This window comes from Puma concolor, chromosome D1 (genome assembly GCF_028749965.1).
Source record: "Puma concolor isolate L17-30 chromosome D1, mPumCon1.1.hap2, whole genome shotgun sequence".
Classification (NCBI taxonomy): domain Eukaryota; kingdom Metazoa; phylum Chordata; class Mammalia; order Carnivora; family Felidae; genus Puma; species Puma concolor.
The window spans coordinates 55488594-55514524 of record NC_141676.1 but is presented as its reverse complement, the minus strand read 5'-3'; the positions used below and the strand labels follow the sequence as shown (position 1 = coordinate 55514524).

Here is a 25931-nt window from a genome sequence, read left to right as displayed (position 1 = left end):
TCTTTATCCATTCATCAGTTGATGGACATTTAGGCTCTTTCCATAATTTGGCTATTGTTGAGTGCTGCTATAAACATTGGGGTACAAGTGCCCCTATGCATCAGTACTCCTGTATCCCTTGGGTAAATTCCTAGCAGTGCTATTGCTGGGTCATAGGGTAGGTCTATTTTTGATTTTCTGAAGAACCTCCACACTATTTTCCAGAGTGGCTGTACCAATTTGCATTCCCACCACAGTGCAAGAGGGTTCCCATTTCTCCACATCCTTGCCAGCATCTATAGTCTCCTGATTTGTTCATTTTGGCCTCTCTGACTGGTGTGAGGTGGTGTCTGAGTGTGGTTTTGATTTGTTTTCCCCTGATGAGGAGCGACGTTGAACATCTTTTCATGTGCCTGTTGGCCATCCAGATGTCTTCTTCAGAGAAGTGTCTATTCATGTCTTCTGCCCATTTCTTCACTGGGTTATTTGTTTTTCGGGTGTGGAGTTTGGTGAGCTCTTTATAGATTTTGGATACTAGCCCTTTGTCTGATATGTCATTTGCAAATATCTTTTCCCATTCCATTGGTTGCCTTTTAGTTTTGTTGGTTGTTTCCTTTGCTGTGCAGAAGCTTTTTATCTTCATTAGGTCCCAGTAGTTCATTTTTGCTATTAATTCCCTTGCCTTTGGGGATGTGTCAAGTAAGAAATTGCTGTGGCTGAGGTCAGAGAGGTCTTTTCCTGCTTTCTCCTCTAAGGTTTGGATGGTTTCCTGTCTCACATTCAGGTCCTTTATCCATTTTGAGTTTATTTTTGTGAATGGTGTGAGAAAGTGGTCTAGTTTCAACCTTCTGCATGTTGCTGTCCAGTTCTCCCAGCACCATTTGTTAAAGAGACTGTCTTTTTTCCATTGGATGTTCTTTCCTGCTTTCTCAAAGATTAGTTGGCCATATGTTTGTGGGTCTAGTTCTGGGGTTTCTATTCTATCCCATTGGTCTATGTGTCTGTTTTTGTGCCAATACCATGCTGTCTTGCTGATTACAGCTTTGTATTAGAGGCTAAAGTCTGGGATTGTGATGCCTCCTGCTTTGGTCTTCTTCTTCAAAGTTACTTTGGCTATTCGGGGCCTTTTGTGGTTCCATATGAATTTTAGGATTGCTTGTTCTGGTTTCGAGAAGAATGCTGGTGCAATTTTGATTGGGATTGCATTGAATGTGTAGATAGCTTTGGGTAGTATTGACATTTTGACAATATTTATTCTTCCAATCCATGAGCAGGGAATGTCTTTCCATTTCTTTATATCTTCTTCAATTTCCTTCATAAACTTTCTATAGTTTTAGGCATACAGATCTTTTACATCTTTGGTTAGATTTATTCCTAGGTATTTTATGCTTCTTGGTGCAATTGTGAATGGGATCAGTTTCTTTATTTGTCTTTCTGTTGCTTCATTGTTAGTGTATAAGAATGCAACTGATTTCTGTACATTGATTTTGTATCCTGCAACTTTGCTGAATTCATGTATCAGTTCTAGCAGACTTTTGGTGGAGTCTATCGGATTTTCCATGTATAATATCATGTCATCTGCAAAAAGTGAAGCTTAACTTCATCTTTGCCAATTTGGATGCCTTTGATTTCCTTTTGTTGTCTGATTGCTGATGCTAGAACTTCCAACACTATGTTAAACAACAGCAGTGAGAGTGGACATCCCTGTCGTGTTCCTGATCTCAGGGAAAAAGCTCTCAGTTTTTCCCCATTGAGGATGATGTTAGCTGTGGGCTTTTCATAAATGGCTTTTATGGTGTTTAAGTATGTTCCTTCTATTCCGACTTTCTCGAGGGTTTTTATTAAGAAAGGTTGCTGAATTTTGTCAAAGGCCTTTTCTGCATCGATTGACAGGATCGTATGGTTCTTATCTTTTCTTTTATTAATGTGATGTATCACGTTGATTGATTTGTGAATGTTGAACCAGCCCTGTATCCCAGGAATGAATCCCACTTGATCATGGTGAATAATTCTTTTTATATGCTGTTGAATTCGATTTGCTAGTATCTTATTGAGAATTTTTGCATCCATATTCAACAGGGATATTGGCCTGTAGTTCTCTTTTTTTACTGGGTCTCTGTCTGGTTTAGGAATCAAAGTAATACTGGCTTCATAGAATGAGTCTGGAAGTTTTCCTTCCCTTTCTATTTCTTGGAATAGCTTGAGAAGGATAGGTATTACCTCTGCTTTAAACGTCTGGTAGAACTCCCCTGGGAAGCCATCTGGTCCTGGACTCTTATTTGTTGGGAGATTTTTGATGACTGATTCAATTTCTTCGCTGGTTATGGGTCTGTTCAAGCTTTCTATTTCCTCCTGATTGAGTTTTGGAAGCGTGTGGGTGTTTAGGAATTTGTCCATTTCTTCCAGGTTGTTCAGTTTGTTGGTATATAATTTTTCATAGTATTCCCTGATAATTGTTTGTATCTCTGAGGGATTGGTTGTAATAATTCCATTTTCATTCATTATTTTATCTATTTGGGTCATCTCCCTTTTCTTTTTGAGAAGCCTGGCTAGAGGTTTATCAATTTTGTTTATTTTTTCAAAAAACCAAGTCTTGGTTTTGTTGATTGGCTCTACAGTTTTTTTTTAGAATCTATATTGTCTATTTCTGGTCTAATCTTTATTATTTCTCTTCTTCTTCTGGGTTTGGGGTGTCTTTGCTGTTCTGATTCTATTTCCTTTAGGTGTTTTGTTAGATTTTGTATTTAGGATTTTTCTTGTTTCTTGAGATAGGCCTGGATTCCAATGTATTTTCCTCTCAGGACTGCCTTCACTGCATCCCAAAGCATTTGGATTGTTGTATTTTCATTTTAGTTTGTTTCCATATATTTTTAAATTTCTTCTCTAATTGCCTGGTTGACCAATTCATTCTTTAATAGGGTGTTCTTTAACCTCAATGCTTTTGGAGGTTTTCGAGACTTTTTCCTGTGGTTGATTTCAAGCTTCATAGCATTGTGGTCTGAAAGTGTGCCTGGTATGATCTCAATTCTTGTATACTTATGAAGGGCTGTTTTGTGACCCAGTATATGATCTATCTTGGAGAATGTTCCATGTGCACTCGAGAAGAAAGTATATTCTGTTGCTTTGGGATGCAGAGTTCTAAACATATCTATCAAGTCCATCTGATCCAATGTCTCATTCAGGGCCCTCGTTTCTTTATTGACTGTGTGTCTAGATGATCTATCCATTTCTGTAAGTGGGGTGTTAAAGTCCCCTGCAATTACCACATTCTTATCAATAAGGTTGCTTGTGTTTGTGAGTAATTGTTTTATATATTTGGGGGTTCCTGTATTCGGCACATAGAAATTTATAATTGTTAGCTCTTCCTGATGGATAGACCCTGTAATTATTATATAATGCCCTTCTTCATCTCTTGTTACAGCCTTTAATTTAAAGTCTAGTTGATCTAAGTATGACTACTCCAGCTTTCTTTTCACTTCCAGTGGCATGATAAATAGTTCTCCATCCCCTCACTCTCAATCTGAAGGTGTCTTCAGGTCTAAAATGAGTCTCTTGTAGACTCAAATAGATGGGTCTTGTTTTTTTATCCATTCTGATACCCTATGTCTTTTCGTTGGTGCATTTAGTCCATTTACGTTCAGTGTTATTATAGAAAGATATGAGTTTAGAGTCATTGTGATGTCTGTAGGTTTTATGCTCGTAGCGATGTCTCTGGTACTTTGTCTCACAGGATCCCCCTTAGGATCTCTTGTAGGGCTGGCTTAGTGGTGACAAATTCCTTCAGTTTTGGTTTGTTTGGGAAGACCTTTATCTCTCCCTCTCTTCTAAATGACAGACTGGCTGGATAAAGGATTCTCGGCTGCATATTTTTCTGTCCATCACATTGAAGATCTCCTGCCATTCCTTTCTGGCCTGCCAAGTTTCAGTAGAAAGATCGGTCACGAGTCTTATAGGTCTACCTTTATATGTTAGAGCGTGTTTATCCCTAGCTGCTTTCAGAATTTTTCTTTATCCTTGTATTTTGCCAGTTTCACTATGATATGTCGTGCAGAAGGTCGATTCAAGTTACGTCTGAAGGGAGTTCTCTGTGCCTCTTGGATTTCAATGCCTTTTTCCTTCCCCAGGTCTGGGAAGTTCTCAGCTATGATATCGTCAAGTACATCTTCAGCACCTTTCCCTCTCTCTTCCTCCTCTGGAATACCAATTATGCATAGATTAGTTCTCTTTAGTGCATCACTTTGTTCTCTAATTTTCCCCTCATACTCCTGCATTTTTTTATCTCTTTTTTTCTCAGCTTCCTCTTTTTCCATAATTTTATCTTCTAGTTCACCTATTCTCTCCTCTGCCTCTTCAGTCCAAGCCATGGTTGTTTCCATTTTATTTTGCAGCTCATTTATAGCACTTTTTTTATGTCCTCCTGAGTGTTCCTTAGTCTCTTGATCTCTGTAGCAATAGATTCTCTGCTGTCCTCTATACTGTTTTCAAGCCCAGCGATTAATTTTGTGACTATTATTCTAAATTCACTTTCTGTTATATTGTTTAAATCCTTTTTAATCAGTTCTTTAGCTGTTATTTCCTGGAGATTCTTTTGAGGGGAATTCTTCCATTTCGTCATTTTGGATAGTTGCTGGAGTGGTGCAGGACTCGGGGCACTTCCCCTGTGCTGTCTTGAATACCTTGCATTGGTGGGTGGGGCCGCAGTCAGACCTGATGTCTGCCCCCAGCCCACCACTGGGGCCACATCAGACTGGTGTGTGCCTTCTCTTCCCCTCTCCTAAGGGCTGGATTCACTGTGGGGTGGCGTGGCGCATCTGGGCTACTTGCATACTGCCAGGCTTGTGGTGCTGGGGATCTGGCCTATTAGCTGGGGTGGATCGGCAAGGTGGGGGGGGGGAGGGGCAGGCTCAGCTTGCTTTTCCTTCGGAGATCCGCTTCAGGAGGGGCCCTGCGGCACCGGGAGGGAGTCAGACCCGCCGCCTAGGGATGGATTCGCAGAAGCACAGCCTTGGGTGTTTGGCAGTGCAAGCAAATTCGCTGGCAGGAACTGGTTCCTTTTGGGATTTTGGTTGGGGGATGGGCGAGGGAGATGGTGCTGGAGAGCACCTTTGTTCCCCACCAAACTGAGCTCTGTCCTCCGGGGGCTCAGCAGCTCTCCCTCCCTTTGTCCTCCAGCATTCCCGCTTTCTGAGCAGAGCTGTTAACTTATGACCTCCCAGACGCTAAGTCGCTCTTGCTTTCGGAACACACTCCGTCCGTTGGGCCCTTCCGCTTTTGCAAGCCAGACTCGGGGGTTCTGCTTGGCCGGCGAGCCGCCCCTCTGCCCCAGCTCCCTCCCTCCAGTCTGTGGAGCATGCACCGCCTCGCCGCCCTTCCTACCCTCTTCCGTGGGCCTCTCGTCTGCGCTTGGCTCCGGCGACTCCGTTCTGCTAATCCTCTGGCGGTTTTCTGGGTTATTTAGGCAGGTGTAGGTGGAACCTAAGTCATCAGCAGGACGCATGGTGAGCCCAGCGTCCTCCTACACCGCTATCTTCCCAGGATCTCCTCAAGAATTGTGGTTTTAGAGCTAAGATACAGTATTATTCATAGCAAGCACAGTGAGGTAATATGCATATAATACTGTTAGGTTTGATATAGCCATTACAGGGGTTTTCTTAGTTGCTGTAATCTGGACTGTTGATCATGACAACAGTATCTAGTAACTATAGTAAGTGCTTCTATGGTTCACCACATACTTCTGCATATAATCTTCTGAAATATAGCTAGTTGGCATACAGGAAACATTGGACTTGAACTATTTATTAGACCAAATGGACCTATCTGACATATAAAGAATTTTTTTTTCCAACAGCATCAAAATACATTTTCTTCTGAAAGACAGGGAACATTTTCTGAGATCAATCATATGTTAGGTCACAAAACAAATCTTAACAAAATTACCTGTCAGCCTTGTTAGGGATTCTGAGGCAAGTCAGATCTTTTGCATGGATGCTTCTGCTCAAGTATTTTGGTTCCTTTGGGAGGGAAGTGATTATTAAGATTGTATGCTTTCTTGGGGTGCCTGGATGGCTTAGTCGGTTAAGCCTCTGACTAGTGATTTTGGCTGAGATCATGATCTCACCATTCCTGAGGTCAAACCTAATGTCTCTCTGAGTCTGGCAACTCAAGCCTGCTTGGGATTTGCTTTCTCCCTCCCTTTCTGCCCTCCCTCACTTGCATGTGCTCTTTCCCTCTCTCTCTCAAAAAACAAATAAATAAACATAAAAAAAGATTGTATGCCTTCTCTATTTTCTCAACATTTGTCTTTTTGCCTTCTTTAATTTTTAAGTAGACTCCTTGTTCAACATGGGGCTAGAACTTACAACCCTGAGACCAACTGTTTCATGTTCCACCAAATGAAACATCCAAGAGCCCCAAGATTGTATGACTTCTCTTGATCCTGCAGAGGTAGGCTGGGTACTGCAAGCCTCTCATTTGCTTTCTCTAGGATGGTGCTCCTAGTTCAATTTTTTGTGCTTTCTCGCAATCCCACAGAGATCATCCAGCTTTCTGCATGTGCTTACTGGCCATCTGCAAAAACTCATACTCTCTACCCATGGGGATGCATACAGGGAGCTAGTCACATAGGGTGTTTGGTGAGGTGTGTGAAGTATTGAGAGTGCCCATAGGTCAGTAAGGGGTCTGAGGTGAGACATCCCCACTGATTTTTGGGAAGGTCTCCTGATGCAGTCCACAAAGTGGTTAATAGGATCTGTATCCCTTCTAGGAGTTCCAAACCCTGGCTGCAGTGCTCCCAGCCTCTCCCTGTCCCTAAGTCATGCAGATCACATCACTGTTCTGTGTGGGTTGAGAAATACATGGGCCTGTTTGGCAGTATCCTACAAAGACGGAGAAGCTGGGTGCTCCCTCACTATCCTTTTACTTTCCCCTGTGGAAGATGGCATCTCTCTTGGCACTGAGTTGTGCCATCATGGGGTAGTGTGATGCAGGTAAGGTGAAATTGTTTCTATCTTCTCCAATGAATCTGTTTCCAGATTTTTGGCTCCAATGATGTGCAGGAACTTCTCCACTGGACTCCTGGACTCCTACAAAGTTACTCATGTCTGTGGATGATTATCAATATCTGTGTTCTTTGGAGAGAAGGTGGTAGAATCCACTATTGTGCTTACATTCATTGTCTTAATCCAGGGCTATGGTGTCTCTCCAGACCACTCTCATAATAGTCTGAAGAGACCTGGAGCAGTAGGATATCCCATAGAGCATCACATTGTCCATTATAGCGATGAAATGATGAAACTGTGCTAGTCATGTGGGATGGACAAGACGTACATTCCAGAGGGTGGCCTGCAAGCCTACAAAGATGCAGAAGCCCACCACATCAGTACAACTTTAGTGGCCCAGTGTTCTGGGATATGCTATGATGTTTCCTTCACCACAAAGGGAGAGCATTGTGTCTTTCTCCCCAAGCATAAGAAGGATACACAATGTCTACTTTGGGTTCTAGAGGCATGCACCCTGACTCTGCCTCTCTCTCCATCTCTTTCCACACATAATTAGGTGCAGCCTAGCTGACACTGAACTTTTCTTGACCATCAAGAAGATCCTCAGACATTTCTATGTATTTTCTATTAGAGTGTTAGCTTATTTGTGTATATTCCTTCTGAATGGAGATGAAATATCTAAGTATTCATGGGCCTAAGGACTATGGCTGGTTAAGAAATGAGGCTGTGGTCCGGCTTTACCCTAACATATGCAGACAGATGTCAGTGGCTTTGTTCTCTCTTCCCCGCCCCACACATTTATGTTTCTGGGGCATAAGAGAAGATATGCTATGTGTATAACTCTAATGTGAGGACATTTCTTTTTTTTTTTAATGTTTATTCATTTTTGAGAGACAGAGAGACAGAGAGACAGAGCATGAATGGGGAAAGGGCAGAGAGAGAGGGAGACACAGAATCGGAAGCAGGCTCCAGGCTCTGAGCTGTCAGCACAGATCCCGATGTGGGGCTTGAACACACGAACTGCGAGATCATGACCTGAGCCGGAGTCAGGCGCTCAACCAACTGAGCCACCCAGGCACCCGTAATGTGAGGACATTTCAAAAAATATTCTGGATTTAATATTCTATTACTAAATCTAATGTGTGTGTGTGTGCGTGTGTGTGTAGTGTAGTTTGTGTATACATGTGACTATTTTCTGTCAACTCATAGCCATCTGAAATAATGCCTTTAAGGATTCTTCACTGTGTAGTCTTCTATGAATTGAATATTTTCTGTTCGTATTTTCATGGGTATAGTTTATCTACTATAGGCTGATCGCCTCCAGTATTAAGAGGAAGGGACGATATATCCTGTCATGGGCAGGGAGGGATAATACATGACTACCTCTTCATCTGAACACATGGATTCTCTGTTTCTCCTGGACGTTGCCTCAGAGTTAAAAAGTACAGACCTGGGGGCGCCTGGGTGGCGCAGTCAGTTAAGCGTCCGACTTCAGCCAGGTCACGATCTCGCGGTCCGTGAGTTCGAGCCCCGCGTCGGGCTCTGGGCTGATGGCTCAGAGCCTGGAGCCTGTTTCCGATTCTGTGTCTCCCTCTCTCTCTGCCCCTCCCCCGTTCATGCTCTGTCTCTCTCTGTCCCAAAAATAAATAAACGTTGAAAAAAAAAATTAAAAAAAAAAAAAAAAAAAGAAAAAGTACAGACCTGCCTCAGTGGCAGAACTAATCATATTTATTTTTTCTATCCTTAGGCAAATTAGTCTGTATCCTAAAATATGGCACAATGAGGGCCAGATTGGGGCTAGTGGGACAGTAGTAAAATGACTGAATATTTCAATGTAATTCTTCAATCAAACACCCCAGAGATTGGGGAATTCTTTAGAATGGACTTCCTGTATCCTCTTACACATATTTTGAGCTGTGGTTTCATCTTTCAGTGTCATTTTATCTTTGTTCTATCTTTCATGGATTCCTGAAATTTACAGATCACTTAGATTACTGATTATACTTCTATTTATATACCAGTGTTGCTATTAATTTCATCTTTATTCAAACATATTTTCTCCTTTTTCTAGGTGAGAGTAGTTTGGACACGTGTGCTCTCTCCAGCTTCCTTATGCAATCTCCAATCTTCTTTCTTTCTTTTTTTTTTTTAATTTTTTTTTTAACGTTTATTTATTTTTGAGACAGAGAGAGGGACAGAGCATGAACGGGGGAGAGGCAGAGAGAGAGGGAGACACAGAATCAGAAGCAGGCTCCAGGCTCTGAACCATCAGCCCAGAGCCCAACGTGGGGCTTGAACTCACGGACCGCGAGATCGTGACCTGAGCTGAAGTCGGACACTTAACTGACTGAGTCACCCAGGCGCCCCATTTTCTTTCTTTTTTTAAACATAACAGTTTTACTGATAAAAATTCACATACAGTACAACCTATTCATTTAATATGTAAAGGTTTAATGATTTTTAGTGCATTCTCAGAGTTTTGCCATTATCATCACAATAAATTTTAGATCATTTTTATAATTCACAAATGGAACACCCTACCTACAGTCTTATCTCAGTACCTTCCATCCCACCCAGCCTAATGCAACCACTAATCTACTTCTGTCTCTGTAAATTTGCCTGTTTGAGACCTTTCATATATACTGAATCATATGATGTGTAGCCTTTGTTACTGACTCTTTTCAATTAGCATAATATTTTTTTTTATTTCAAGTTTTTATTTAAACTCTAGTTAGTTCACACTATATAGACTGTATGTTAGCTAAGCTAACTTGACAAAAAATTATATTTAAAAAAAAAGCAATAGCCAAATTATGGAAAGAGCCCAAATGTCCATAGACTGATGAATGGATAAAGAAGAGGTGATATATATACAATGGAATATTACTCAGCCATCAAAAAGAATGAAATCTTACCATTTGCAACAATGTGGATGGACCTAAGGTGTACTATGCTAAGCAAAATAAGTCAATCAGAGAAAGACAAATATCATATGATTTCATTCACATGTGGAATTTAAGAAACAAAGTGGATCATAGGGGAACGGAAGGGAAAATAAAATAAAAAGAGAGAGAGAGGCAAACCATAAGAGACTCTTAAATAAAGAAAACAAACTGAGGGTTGCTGGAGGGGTGTTGAGTGGGAGGATGGGCTAAATGGGTGATGGGCATTAAGGAGGCCACTTGTTGTGATGAGCACTGTATGTTATATGTAAGTGATGAATCACTAAATTTTCCTGAAATCATTATTACAATATATGTTAATTAACTTGTATTTAAATAAAATTAAAAAATTAAAAAAAAAAAACAATGGTCAAGAAATGTGAGGATTTATTTTTGTATCCTCAATTCTATTCCGTGGATCTTTATGTCTATCCTATGCCAGTACTACATTGTGTATATTATTATAGTCATGTAGTGAAATTCGAAATTGTTAAGTGTAAATCCCCCAATTTTGTTCTTTTTCGAGATGGTTTTGGCTATTTGGTGCTTCAAATTTCCATATGTATTTTGGGACTAGCTTGTCAGTTTAAGCAAAGAAATTTGAATTTTGATAGGGATTATATTACATTATATATTAATTTGAGAGTATAGCCTTAGTAACCATATTAAGTAGTCAATCCATAAACATAGCATATCTTTCCATTTATTTAGGACTTCTTTTACTTCTTTGAGCAGTGTTTCTGTGTACAATGTTCTCAGTGTGCAAGTCTTACCCCTCCTTGGGTAAATTTATTTCCATGTATATTTATTGTTTTTGATGCTATTGTAAATGGAACTTTTTCTTAATTTCAGTTTTGGATTGTTCATTGCTAGTGTATAAAAATACAATTAATTTTTTATATTTTGATCTTGTATTCTGTAACTTTGCGTAAGTCATTTATTATTAGTTTTAATAGTTTTTAATAGGTTTCTTAGGATCTTCTATACAAAAAAAACAGATCATCTACAAATAGAAATAGTTTTACTTCCTCCTTTATAATCCAGATAGCTTTTATTTTATTGCCTTTTCAAACTGACCTGGCTAGAATTTCCAATAGAATGTTGAATAAATTGGTGAGAATGGACATCCTTGTTTTGTTCATCATTTTAGGGTAAAGCATTCAGTCTGTCACCATTAAGTATAATGTTACTTGAACTTTTCACAGATATCTATTTATCAATTGAGAAAGTAACTTTTCTTCCTAATTTTTGAGTTCTTTTACCATAAATGGATGTTCAATTTTGTCAAAAGTTTTTCCTGCATCTATTCATATATTGAGATGATCATTTTGTTTTTGTCTGTTATTCTATTGTTTTAGTGTAAGTATATGTATATTTTCTTCTTTTTTTTCCCCCCAACTTTAAATAAACCTTGCATTTCTGGGATGAATCCCCCTTGGTTATAGTATATAATCTTTTCTATATGTTGCTGAATTTGGTTTGATAATATGTTATTGAGGATATTTGCATCTCTATTCACAAGACATGTTGGTTTTTAATATTCTTTCCTGTGATGTCTTTGATTTTGACATCAGGGTAAAATTACACCAATAGAATGAGTTGGATGTGTTCTCTCCTCTTCCATTTTCTGAAAGAATTTTTGAAAAATTAACATTAATTTTTCTTTAAGTGTTTGGTTAATTAACCAGTGAATTCATCTAGATCTGGGTTTTTCTTCTTTGGAAATTTAAAAATTACTGACTCATGATTATCAAAGAACCAACTTTTGGTTTTGTTGATTTTATATATTGTTTTTTAATTCTCTATTTAATTAATTTCCACTAGCTTAATCATTATTATTTTCTTCTTTTTGCTTTTAATTTTTTAACGTTTATTTATTTTTTAGAGAGATAGACAGAGTGCAAGCAGGGAGGGGCAGAGAGTGAGGTAGACACAGAATCTGAAGTAGGCTCCGGGCTCTGAGCTGTCAGAACAGAGCCAGATGCAGGGTTTGAACTTACAAACCACGAGATCATTGCCTGAGCCAAAGTCAGACGCTTAACTGACTGGGCCACCAAGGCACCCATCTTCTTTTTGCTTGATTTAAAGTCAGTTTGCTCCTTTCCCCCAGCATTTTAAAGTGTATGGTTAGGTAATTGATTTGAGATACTTTCTTTTTCAATGTAGGCATTATGGCTATAAATTTTCCTCTAAGCAATCTTTAGCTTCACCTCACAATTTTGGTATGTCATGTCTTTATTTTCATTCATCTCAAAGTACTTTCTAAATCCTTTCGTGATTTCTTTTTTGGCCCATTATTTTTAGGAGTATATTGTTTAATTTTCTAGTATTTGTGAATTTACAAATTTTTGTTACTCATTTATAATTTAATTCCATTGTGGCCCATTTCTCTTGGAGTTAATCCCCTGATTTACATGCATAGATAGGCAGGATAGAATATGGCCTATTCAGTTTGCCTCTCTTGTCGTGAATCCTGTTCCTTATAATAGAGCTAGGGAAAGAGTGATTGAGGCCCCAGTATTCTCTGGCTGCCATGCCTGGGATAGGGCTTCTGCAGTATGACTATGGCTGAGTGCATGAAGACAGCCACTGACCTCTTGACTGCATTCACTTGGAATTTAGCTTCCACAGTTGGAGCTGAGGTGAAAAGAATGAGGAATATGGTGGTCTACCCTTTCCAGGAGATATCGTAGCCTTAGACTGACAACTGGTGAAGATGGGGGTGGGGCTGGGGCTGGGGAAGGAAGCCCTATGTCCTTAGCTACACGGAGTGGAGCTATCAGTATGCTGTACTGTGGGGGAAGGGAGGGGCAAATGCTGGCTCCTATTCAAGGGCCACAGACTCCCACTGTTCTTACAGTAATTTAATAGATTTTCTTGAACAGTTCTTCTGCTGTATGCACTTAGGGCAATTTTCAGAGAATTTAAATGTTTATACCCATGTCTATATATAATTTTCACAATTTATGGTTGTTTCCCTGGGGAAACTATCCACAGATTTCCTCATGTTACCATTCTTCCCTTTTTTTTTTTTTTTTTTTTTTTTGTAATAGGCTTCCTGCCCAGTGTGCAGCCCAGTGCTGGGCTTGATCTTTCTGCTATTCTGAAAATTGATCTTTCCAGTTCTTTAGTTTATAGTTTTTTAAAAAATGTTTGTTTGTTTGTTTATGTATTTATTTATTGAGAGAAAACATGAGTTGGGGGGGCAGAGAGAAAGGGAGAGAGAGAGAGAGACCCAAGCAGGCTCCAAGCTCTGTGTGGAACCCCACAGGGGGCTCGATCCCACCACTGTGAGATCATGACTTGAGCCAAAGTCAAGAGTCAGAGGCTTAACTGACTGAGCCACCCAGGTACCCCTTGACTTTACAGTTTGAAGAGCACATTTTGATGGTATCTTGATCTTCCCAGCTTGGAAAATAGCAACAACATTGCTAAGAATATATTATTCTTACACATTCTATTAATCATTTTGCTTACATATTGTCACATATCACATAGTACATCAGATTTTGATTGGTTGCTTTATATCTACATATTTCACTAATTATGATAATATCTTGTTGTTTGTCTCTGCCACCCTATCATATTGTGCAGTGTCTGGCAATAGGAGACACCCAGTAAATGAAAGAATGAATCAATGGTGGTTAAATTATATATAAGAATAATAGATAGGGGTGCATGGGTCAGTCAGTTAAGCGTTGGACTCTTGATTTCAGCTGAGGTCATGATCTCATGGTTTGTGAGATCAAGCCCTGTGTTGGGCTCTGTGCTGATGGTGTGGAGCCTGCTTGAAATTCTCTCTCTCTCTCTCTCTCTCTCTCTGCCCCTCCCCTGCTCGTTCTCTCTCTCTCTCTCTCACAAAATAAATAGATAAACATTTTTTAAAAATATAAAAAAAGGATAATAGACAGCAGGGTTTAATTGAAGATTAAGCAAAACTTAATAACTTTTTATTATGTATACTTTAAAAAAACAAAATGAGACAGAAAGATATGTTACAGTTTTAAGTATAATTTTGGAGGCAAATAATGGGCAAAGCATTCATGTTACCTATTTTCATTCATGCTTTCAGAAATTTATATTAATATATATAATACCCAGGCGCACCTGGATGGCTCAGTCGGTTGAGCATCTGACTCTTCATTTTGGCTCAGGTCATGATCTCATGGTTCATGAGTTTGAGCCCTATATCAGGCTCGATGCTGACAGTGTGGAGCGTGCTTGGGATTCTCTCTCTCTCTGTCTCTCTCTTTCTCTCTCTCCCTCTCCCTCCCCCCCCCTCAGAATAAATAAACATATACATATATATATATCCCATAATATTAGGATATTATTGGGATATTATATTATACCCATAATATTAAGATATTTTATTGCTTATTTTTAAAGAGTAGATTAGTAATAGTTCTATTGAAGATAAAAAATAAATTTCTGTCAAATTGCATCTCCTACCCATCCTACCCAACTTTCTAGTTTTTTTGGTTTCAGGTCACTAATGAAAGCTTACTGATTAAACACCAGGTCTTGGAAATGATTGCTAAGGAGTAGATTTTATTAAAAAGGTATTAGAGTCAAACCTCAAATCACTTGGGAAAGAGGACTTTTTTAATGGCCCTACGGATCTGCTTGGTTTTTACACTGTAAATAATAGGATTCATCACTGGTGGAAGAAGCAAACGCACATTAACCATAAGAATGTGTAACATAAGGAGGCGCCTTTTTCCCAAACCTATGGACAAAGCACAAGCTAATGAGAGGAATGTAGAAGATGGCCACAGCACCTATGTGGGAAATACAAGTGCTAAAGGCTTTATGCCAGTCCTCTAGGGAAGCAATGTTTAGGATAGTCTTAAGAATATAGGAGAGAAAAATAAAGGTGGAGTCCACTCCCACAGTAACTACAAGGGCAGTAAGTCCTAAAACACTGTTGATCTTATTGTCAGAACATGAAGCCAGATTATATCAGGATGGATGGAAACAATAAGAATGAGGAAGCACATGGCTTTGGCAGAAGGATAAACGTTTAAGAAGTAGGACCAGAGGCACTAGGATCACTGTTACCCTGACAAGGACGGCAAACCATACTTTGACAATTCTGGAATCAGTTAAGATGGCAGCATAGCTCAGTGGGTTACAAATGGCAATGAAGTGGTCAAAGGCCATTGCCAGGAGCACTGAGGACTCCATGACGGTAAAGAGTTGAATGAAGAATGTCTGGGCAACACAGGCATGGAAACTGATTTGTCTTGCACTGAACCAGAATATACCCAACATAGTGACCAGCGTTGAAATATACAAGCCCAAGTCAGTGGTTGAGAGCATAGAGAGGAAATAGTACATAGGTGCATGGAGACTTGACTTGGTGATGGTGAAAAACAGTATTAAAGTATTCCCAGAGAGGGAAGTCATGTACAGATAGCAGAAGAGGATGAATGTCCAGGTGTGGGTAGCTTCAAGACCTGGAGATGTTTTCCCGTCAGGAAAAAGAATAGAGAAGTTGAAGTGATGTTAGGAAAGGATGACATCATTACTATGGAAGAATAATTCTTTTGAAATAAAATACCCTAGAAGGAGAAATGAAAACACCATTCAGCAATTTAATTGTGATTTCTATTAACTGTAGTTAGAGAAATCAAATTGCAGATTACTCCTAGGACTTCATCCTCTCCTTTTTGCTTCTCAGTTATTTCTTTTCTTTTTGCTTTATTGAGCTTCCCCTCCATGATTCATATTTCCTAATTCACAAAAGAGAATAGGATTTTTTTTAATCTCAGCAGTACTTTTTCTTGTCTTCCTCTTTAACTCTAAGCATTTTCTTTCCCCCTTCTCTGTACTTCCTGCATAGAGAATTGTAGCAAGATAATCTGAAAATGTCAAGAATTTAATGGATTTCTCAAAGTAATATTAGTTTTTAAAAGTAAGATTTATTACTTAATAAAATATATATATCTTTGAGTGTTTTTATTTTAGTGCATTATCATGGAATTTGTCATACACTTTAAAGACATATAGTCTTTTTAGGAAATAATTTTATACGTCAAAATAACCTATTCATTATTTCTTCATCAATGGATCTTATCCCTGGCTTGTTAAGGTTGCTTCTAATCTGAGGTTAGATTTCTAATATTGATTTCTTATTTTCTTATCTGTTATTACTGTAGTGTTGACACATAATTGTTAAAGAAAATTTTCTGTAGCATCATTGTCAGCAGTTAGTCTCTTTCAAAGACAACTGTATTCAATTTCAAAGCTAAGAGTGAACTGCATGTACAGAGGCCAGCTTAGTGTTGTTGCGATCATTGCCATCTGTTACTTACATATAGCCTCAGAAGAGTATATTTACAGAGGGTGTCTTCATGAAAGCAAACACACATTTGAGCTTTCAGCTCCACCAATAGGTAGCATCTGAAATGAGACTTACTATTTTGTAGATGAGGTCCTAGGTAAGTTTTCTTCTCCTTCCTTTCTTCTTTCCTGTATTGACTTAACTCTTGTGATCTAGTCCCCTTAATGTACTGGAAAGTCTTGCTAAGAGCTTCACTAAGCCAATATGGTGGTGCTCTGAATACCCTAAATTTTCTTCTCTTTGGCTTCTCAGAAACTGGTGACTTTCCTCTTAGTCCTAGTCATTGGCTGGAATCCCGTTGGTCCTTCATGAACATTTGGAACCATGAAGTCTCCAACTACCTGATTTGGAGAATATACTCCTACAGCTGTGTTATACCTACACAATTTTACCTCCTTAGTTATTGAAACATTCTGGCTCCAAATCTTAGTTTGTGACACCTCTTGTTAATACCTGTTGTATTTCTTGGTCAGTGGATCTTATCCCTGGCTATTTATTTTTAAATAAATAAATTTTAAATAAATAAATCCCTGGCTACTCATTTTTAAATCTCTAGCTACTATTGCTATCTAGTCTCAACTTTTATTCCTGCTCTCACAAGTTACTGAGATTCCAACACATATTACATCTGAGGCTGCTCAGTTTGGGTTAATTCACAAAATAGGCACATGTCTTTGGTTTTGTCATTTAATGTTCATATTAAGGTTAATGGAATTAGATAATCTCCATTATTTTTTTTTATTTTTTTAATGTTTATTTATTTTTGAGAGAGAGAGAGAGAGAGAGAGAGAGAGAGCATGAGCAGGGGAGGGGCAGAGAGAGAGGGAGACACAGAATCCAAAGCAGGCTCCAGGCTCTGAGCTGTCAGCACAGAGCCCGACGCGGGGCTCCAACTCATGAACTGTGAGATCATGACCTGAGCCGAAGTCGGATGCCCAACCGACTGAGCCACCCGGGCGCACCTATTGTTTTCTTATTCCATGCAATTGCGGCTTAAAAAAAAAATCACAGAAATAAGCTTGCGGGCATTACTTAATATCCTAAATATTTGAGAGATTATGGAAAGGGCCCTATGCAGAAATTTTAAGTATGTAATATAGGCATTATGGAATAGTTACTATCCTGATTATAAGATGATTCATGTTTCATAATAATTTGGCCCAAAAGTGTATTAAGTGAAATGAAATAAATTTCTCAGTTCTCTGGCATCATTCAAAAAAAAAATCCTTTTATCAGATAATTTATGACAAACATTTTAAAGGTTATATTTAAAGGTCTATATAGAAGATAGAGAAATTACTAGAAAAACAATCTCCTGGAGCACCTGGGTGGCTCAATTGGTTAAGTGTCCGACTCTTGCTCTCTGCTCAGGTCATGATCTCATGGTTCATGGGTTCAAGGCCCCTGTAGGGCTCCACACTGACAATAGAGCTTGCTTGGAATTCTCTCTCTCTCTCTCTCTCTCTCTCAAAATAAATAAATAAGCCTAAAAAGAGAAAAAGAAAAAAGATTTCCTGATGGCTGGAATCATCAATACAAATTTTAGCAGATTTAATTTAAATAAAATAAATACTCAAGAAGGTTAATATTTCCATTGTCAGGAAAGTAGCAGCAGTAGGGTTCAAGAAGACATATTATTTTTATTTTCAAAGTCTCTTCTAAGAAGAGACTTATAAATGAAATGCCTTCATTTATAACATTTTAGAGTAATGTAGAATCCTAGAATTATTGAATTGGAATGTACCTTAGAGATATTTTAATTTCTGTCATATAATGACATTAATTTTATCACATGTTCTTCCACTTGCCTAAAAGCAACTGCTTAATTTTATTAGTCTTATTCCTGTTAAGATGAATTGAAGAGATGGCTGTTTAAAAAAAAAAGAATAGTCAGAAATTATAAAGTTTAGAATCAGCCAGGAGAAAAGAAAACTAAGAGCAAACACATGGTTGTGTTCAAATGGTTGAAATGTTATTATATTTGAGAACTACATTTGATCTGTGTGCCATACAGAAGATACACCTATATCTTCTGAAAACTAGAGGGAATTTATAAGATGCTCCTTTAAGAAGTACTTTAATGCATGGAATGATCCAGAAACAGTGCAGGAATGAGCTTCCACTACTACTTGTCAAAACAGTCACTTTACTAAGCAAAAATACTGAAAATTCATTCAGTCATTCAGAAAAAAATATATTTCCCATGTACCTTGGATGAGAAACAGGAAATTAAATGCTAAGTGTAATGATGTCTCTGATCCTGAAAACACTTAGTTGACAAGGGAACACAGACAAGTAACATGGAATTAGAGTGTAAAGAGTAAATCTAGAATGCTATGAGAGCACATAAAGACAACAAACTCATTGTGAGGAATAAGGAATTGTTTCCAGTAAATAATGATGTCTAGATCGAGATCTGAATTCTAAGTAGAGGTATCAAGAAATGGATTCAGGTGTGTGTGTGGTGTGTGATGGTTGATTTTATGTGTCAACTTGATTGGGCCACCCCATATATCTGATTAAACGTTATTTCTGGGTATGTCTGTGAAGGGATAATGTTTGAATCAGTCAGTAGATTGAGTATAGCAGATTACCCTTCCCACTGTGGGTGGGCCTCATTCAGTTAGTTGAAGGCTTGAATAGAATGAAAAAGCAGAGGAAGGAGGAGTTCTTTCTCTCTGCCTGACTGCTGAGCTGGGACATGGGTCTTCTGCCCTTGGGCTGGGATTTACACCATCGGTGCTTCTAGTTTTCAGGAGCCTTCAGACTTGGATTGGTACTACACCATTGGCTTTCCAGGATCTCCAGCTTACAAATGGCAGACTGTGGGATTTCTTAGCCTCCATAATTGTGTGAACCAATTCTTCATAATAAATCCCTACCTACCTACCTACCTACCTACCTACCTACCATCTCCTATTCTGTTTCTCTGGAGTATGAAAGAGGAGGGAAGTTATAATGGAAGAAAAATTCTGGAATCATAGGACTTAGAATATTTTTTTCAAGTTTTCATTAAAAATTTTTTTAATGTTTATTTATTTTTGAGAGAGAGCACGAGAGAGCAAGCATGAGCAGGGCGCAGCATGAGAGAGGCAGAGCATGAGACAGAGACAGAATCTGAAGAAGACTCCAGTCTCTGAGCTGTCAGCACAGAGCCCGATGTGAGGCTTGAACTCACAGACTGTGAGATCATGAACCTGAGCGTAATGGGATGCTTAACTGACTAAGCCACTCAGGCACCCCTCAAGTTTTTGTTTAAATTCCAGTTAGTAAACATACAGTGTACTATTAGTTTCAGGTGTACAATATAGTGATTCAACACTTCCACACATCACACAGTGCTTCTCACAACAAGGGCACTCCTTAATCCCCATCACCTATTTAACTCATCCCCCGACCCTCTACCCCTCTGGTAATCATTATTTTGTTATCTACAGTTAAGAGTCTGTTTCTTGGTTTTCCTTTATTTTGTTCCCTATGTCTTTTTGTTTTGTTTTTTAAATTCCACATGTGAGTGAAATCATATGGTATTTGTCTTTCTCTGACTGACTTATTTCACTTAGCATAATACCTTCTAGCTCCATTCATTTTATTGCAAATGTCAAGATTTCATTCTTTTTTATGGCTGTGTAATATTCCATTGTATATACATACCACATCTTTAGCCATTCATCAGTCGATGGACCTTTGGACTCTTTCCATAATTTGGCTTTTGTTGATAATGTGCTATAAACATCAGGGTGCATATATCCCTTCGAATCAGTATTTTTGTATCCCTTGGGTAAATATCTAGTAGTGCAATTGTTGGATTGTTGGTAGTTCTATTTTTAACTTTTTGAGGCACCTCCATACTGTTTTCCAGAGTGGCTGCACCAGTTTGCATCCCCACCAACCTTTTAAGAGGGTTCCCCTTTCTCTGAATCCTTAATTTAGAATGTTTGATGCTATTTTCTCATTGGTAAATTGGAGGTAATATAGTTACTTTGAAAATAGTTAAGATCTATCATTTATAAAATCCCAAAATGTGTCAGGCTTTACATGAATTTTGTGCTTTATGTAGATTATCTTAATTAATTTAAAAATCAATTTGCTTATAATATCCTAATTTTTCATCCCAGGAATGTAAAAATTATAGAGATAAACAAATTATAATATTTCACACAGTGGAAAAGCTAGGATTTGAATTCCATGTATGTAAATTTAAAATTGGTTACAATTCTACTATGCTACATATCAATTCTTCTTGATGTGGTGAAATTTATAGAATAACATTAAAAAATAAACTTTTGTTACATATGCATGTAAATTACTAAAATTTCAAATATTCATCTGGTTTTTCCTCTTTCCATAGACGTACACTGTCATTGTTCCTTGGTTCTAAACACTACTATAAATGCATATGTATTAGGGCATCAAACACTTGATATTTGATAAATTTGTTTTTTCACTTCCTGATTTTTGTTGCTTTTTTAAAAACTTATTTCCTTATCAACAGCGAGGGGAAATGGAAAGCTATTATTTTCTTACATGCTAAATTATTAAGACCACTGGTAAAATGAATCATGCATGTTGGATAATGGTGCCTCCTGGAATCATGGATTTGAGCTATGGATACTTCTATTAGTGCTGCTCATTTTCATAGCCACTGCTGACCTATTTAACCTAAGTTAATTGACTTCAAATGCATCTCTTCATTTTCAATCTGGCTTGAATGTCTTAATCTCTTTAAGAATACTACAGTCTGTTATTCTGAATGGACCAGCATCATCCCTACTACAAGAAAAAGAACTAAAATTTCAACCCTTACTAATAACGAATCACTATTATTTTTGGACAAAGTATTTACTTCTTTGAAATTCAACATTGGATTTGGGCATATGACTCTAGATATGCCATATTCTGTGTTTTTGCTTAAAGAAATTATATTGTACTTACTTTTTATGGCAGAATTCTACATTGATGACTCATTCAGTTTGGGGGCTATTCAGACTCCCTATGTCTAGCACTATGAACAATACATTTTAGATATTTTATCTTATCTAAGGAATCCCAGCCAGATTTTAAACTGACCACATGCTCTGGATTTTTGTATTTTCAAAATTTTGCTGTTTATGAATTTTTTCAGAATTGAGTTTCAAGGGGTACCTGGGTGGCTCAGTCAGTTCAGCATCCAACTCTTGGTTTTGGCTCAGGTTGGTTTTGGTGCTTACAGCGCAGAGTCTGCTTGAAACTTTCTCTCTCTCAAAATAAATAAATAAACTTGAAAAAAAAAGAATTGAGATTCAGTAAATTGTGAAGAATTTCTAATTTTTATTTCTAAGTTTTGCTGAAAACTCTATGAGAATAGGACCTTTCCAGTAGTAGATTCTTAAATCAAAAGCAATTCCCAGCATCTTATGTTTACATGGTTGTTCTTATAATTTCATTTTAGAAATACTTCCTTTAATGAAGCCAAATTTCTTATTGCAGAATGAGCCCACATAAATCATCTAACATTAATACATATCCACAGTCTCTCTGATGCATCTGTACCTACATCAAGTGAAGGCAATGAGGAAGAGACAAGGCTCTGAGGTCTCATTCACCTCTGAAGGAAGGGTATCTGTGAGAAACCCATTCTCAGGAGAGTTGTTTACCCCTCAGAAAAATCTATTTATTCCTAAGGGATCTTTCTGGCTAATTGTTTTTGCTTCAGAGACACTCTGCATGCCTAAATCTACTTGCTCTCCCTTGTGGTTTAATGTACTGCAATTGCTGAGGTTGTTTTCTTTTTTGACTTGCTATGATTAATATTGAAATATATGCCAAGAAAATATAAATATTGAAGGAACATGGAAAGTGTATGAACATAGTTTTCACACCTGCTTTAGGAAGGAGACCACTGAAATAATTTGATATACTCTGGTATTGTAGACCCAGTTGTTCCACATTGAGAAGATTTAAAGATTATTTTCTCCCCCCACCACCTCCTACAGGGATCAAAACAAATGAATGTTATATTGAAGATAATAAACAACAGAGAGATATATAGTTGTACCTTGTGGTCGGTTAAACATCAGACTTAGGCTTAGGTCATGATCTCATGGTTCATGAGTTTAAGCCCTGCATGGGGCTCTGTGCTGATAGCACAGAGCCTGGAGCCTGCTTCGGATTCTGTGTCTCCCTCTCTTTCTGCCCTTCCTCTTCTAGCTCTCGTCTCTCTCAAAAATAAATTAAAAAACATAATAAAAATTGAAAATTTTATTTTCTCCATATCTGTGGACATTAATGCATAGAAAAAGGAAGGAAAAAAATCAAATTTATACAGTGGTTTCCTATAGAGAAGACAGAAAGACTGAACTTGAGGAAACATATCAAGGAGGACTTTCACCTTTTCTGTAAAATCTTTTATTAATAAGAGCATATTTATATTTCTTGTATAACTAAAATATAATTTAAAAGGCTTTTAAAAAGTTTTTTTCTTCTTCTGATTTTCTTATGGAAAACAGAGGGAGGAGAAAGGGATAAGATTGGACATCTGAAACCTAAAAGGAAAATGTGATTTAATTTAAGAATTTTAGTGTCCTATGGGTTCCTGGGTGGCTCAGTCAGTTAAATGTCTGACTCTTGATTTCAGTTCAGGTCATGATCTCATGGTTTGTGGGATTGAGCCCTGCGTTGGGCTGTGTGCTGACAGCATGGAGTCTGCTTGGGATGCTCTTTCTCCCTCTCTCTCTCTGACCCTCTCCGCTACTCTCTCTCTCTCAAAAATAAATAAATACATATTTTTTAAAAAGAACTTTAGTGTCCTGAACAAAGTCTAAAAGTGGAGATGAAGAGATGTTTTCATGTTAGAATAGAAGAAATACAGATTCATTGTATGCAAGAGCAAATGATAAGTGAGGAATTAAGGACGGTTTAGTAGTTTTTGTCTTTGGCACCTGGGAAATTTTTTTTTTTTAGTTATGTATAGTAGTTGGTTCTGGGAAGCCATTCATGGAGAAAAAAAGTGGCTAAAATTATTCTTAGTCAAGTTGGGCCTTATGCAAACTGGGATAAATTCCAGAGACTGTGATCTCAGGTTCCAAAATAGCCCTTTGCCTATGCAATTTGAATTGTTCAGATGGACTATTTTATAGTCCAATATGTTCAGTTCAGTTCAACAACTATCACTGAGTATCTGCTATGTGAAAGGTATTCTGCTAGATATTGTAGAAGCTTCAAGGCTTTTTTTATTTAGGGAATTTATAGACTTGTGGCAGCCATTTTATATTAATATTAATATATATTTATATTTCTATTATTTCCATTTCTATGCCAAAAGTACATAAAGGCAAAAAAGATACTGGCAAAGTACTATAAAAGGTGAAATATAGGAAGGCAAGATCAAGTACCATTGGGCAATCATGAAAAATTTAATGACGAAGCTATTTAAAGATGAGCCTTGACATACAAGTAGAATTTCAAAGTGGAGGGTGGGTGTCAAGATTGAAGTAGAGTCAACAGTGAAGCTCAAGTCAATAGTGAACAGCTTTAGGAAAGTTGCATTTACATGAAGAAACAGTTAGCTGACTGCTTTTCTTAGACTGTGAGTATGTGAAAAGAGAGAGAGAGATAGATTAAATTTTAAAGGAAAGTTGAATCCAAATTTTGGAGGACTATATCAGAGATAGGAGCAGTTGCTTCATTTAGTTGGTGTATGAGAAGTGAACATGAAAGAGATACTTATTGTTTTGTTATTAAATTTTACTTGTGCTGTATATTTAGAAAATTAATTCAAAGTGAATGATGTGTGGTTTTAGGTGGAAACATCAGAGATATGGAAGTCAGTTAGTTATCTATAGGAATAGGGTAACTGAGAGGTAGTGAGAATCTGAATCAGTATTTTGGTGGTAGAAAAGATAAGATTGCCTTAGGTATAACTAACAGCATTGTGGAGATATTTGAATTGGATGGCATCTAGTTCCACCCATCTCTAAAATTTCATGAGTTATAACTCCAATTTATGATCAATTTTCACTGACTTTGAAATGGGTCTTTATGGGCCAGTAATTGTTAAATATGAGTTCCCTTGGAACATACCAGTTTGAGCACAGATTTTTGAATCTGCTTGGTTTTTACACTATAAATGATGGGATTCATTACAGGGGGAATGAGCAAGTAAATATTAGCAATCAGTGTGGGCACATATGGTGGAGAATGTTTTCCAAATCTGTGAACAAAAGACAGGCTGATTAAAGGGATGTAGAATATGGCCACAGCCGTGATATGAGAAATGCAGGTGCTGAAGGCCTTTTTCCTCTCCTCTGGGGATGCAATGTTGAGAACTGAGCGAATTATCAGGACATAGGAAATCAGGATAAAAATAGAGTCCACTCCAGCAGTAGAGATAATTGCAGTGAGTCCAAATGCACTGTTGATCTTTGTGTCTGAACATGAGAGCTTCATTACATCAGGGTGGAAACAGTAGGAATGATGGAGCACATGACTGCGGCAGAACGATAGACGCTTGAGAAGAAGGACTAGTGGTATCAGAATGACAGTTCCCCTGGTAACGACTGCCAAACCAATCTGTGCAATCCTTTCATGAGTTAGAATGGTAGCGTATCTCAAGGGGTTGGAAATGGCCACAAAACGATCAAAAGCCATAGCCAGGAGCACTGAAGATTCCATGAAAGTGAAGAGGTGAATGAAGAACATCTGTGATAAGCAGGCATTAAAGCTGATCTCCCTGGCATTGAGCCAGAATATTCCTAGTACTGTCACCAGTGTAGAGATGCATAAGCCAATGTCAGTGGTGGACAACATGGAGAGGAAATAGTACATGGGCTCATGGAGGCTTGGCTCAGTGAGGACTACGAACAGGATCAGGGTATTCCCAGAAAGAGCAGTTAAATAGAGGCAGCAGAAGGGGATGGAAATCCAGGCATGGGCCCATTCAAGTCCAGGCACCCCAGTCAAGAGGAAAGTAGGGAAAGTAGAATTATGGAAATTTGGCATTATGGTCTGCAGGAGCTGAATTATCTTGGAATATCTTGATTTTCTAAATTTAGAATTTAAAAATTACTTTTTGTTAAAGTTTAATACACAAAAACTTAGTAAAGTGCACAAAACTTTAGAGTACAGCTCAATAAAGTTTGGCATCTATATGGACTCATATAAATCCTTTCAAGATCAACTGATAGACTATTACCAGCAACCCAGAAGACTTCCTAATGCCTCATCCTAATCAATCTCTTCTCCTATTGTAACCATTATTCTGACTTCTCTTATCATAATTAATTTTCCCTCTTCTTGATCTTTATATAAATAGAATCATACAGTATATACTACTTGCCTCTGGCTTCTTTCACTCAATATTATATCTGTGGGATTTGTCAGTGGAATGAGATATTTAACTAAGTTCAATTTAATTTCATACCTAGCTATGAAATTGGTGTTTGGTGTGTATCACTTACTACCCTGAACTCTGATCAATATTTTTTTTGTTACATTTTTTTATCCTTCAACTGGATTATAAGCTTATACTTATTAATATGGTCTCATGAAAATAAGAGGTTATTTTTAGCTAATCTTTGCTTAGTAGAATTATTTGCTCATAGGAGATATTCAATATGTTTTTTGCTAATTTCTGTTTTATTTGCCCTTTCTGAAATACTCTAACCATGAGTAGATCCTGGCCTAAGA

General features: G+C 37.9%; 1 protein-coding gene and 1 pseudogene across 1 annotated transcript; both read right to left on the bottom strand.

Moving 5' to 3' along the window:
• Nucleotides 1-14502: 14502 nt before the first annotated feature.
• On the bottom strand, nucleotides 14503-15444 carry LOC112865726 (olfactory receptor OR51C1-like; annotated as a pseudogene).
• An 8855-nt stretch (nucleotides 15445-24299) lies between these two features.
• On the bottom strand, nucleotides 24300-25244 carry LOC112865292 (olfactory receptor OR51C1-like). The gene has a single exon (XM_025928341.1). It carries the CDS (start codon nucleotides 25242-25244, stop codon nucleotides 24300-24302), a length of 945 nt encoding a protein of 314 aa, XP_025784126.1.
• Nucleotides 25245-25931: the final 687 nt, after the last annotated feature.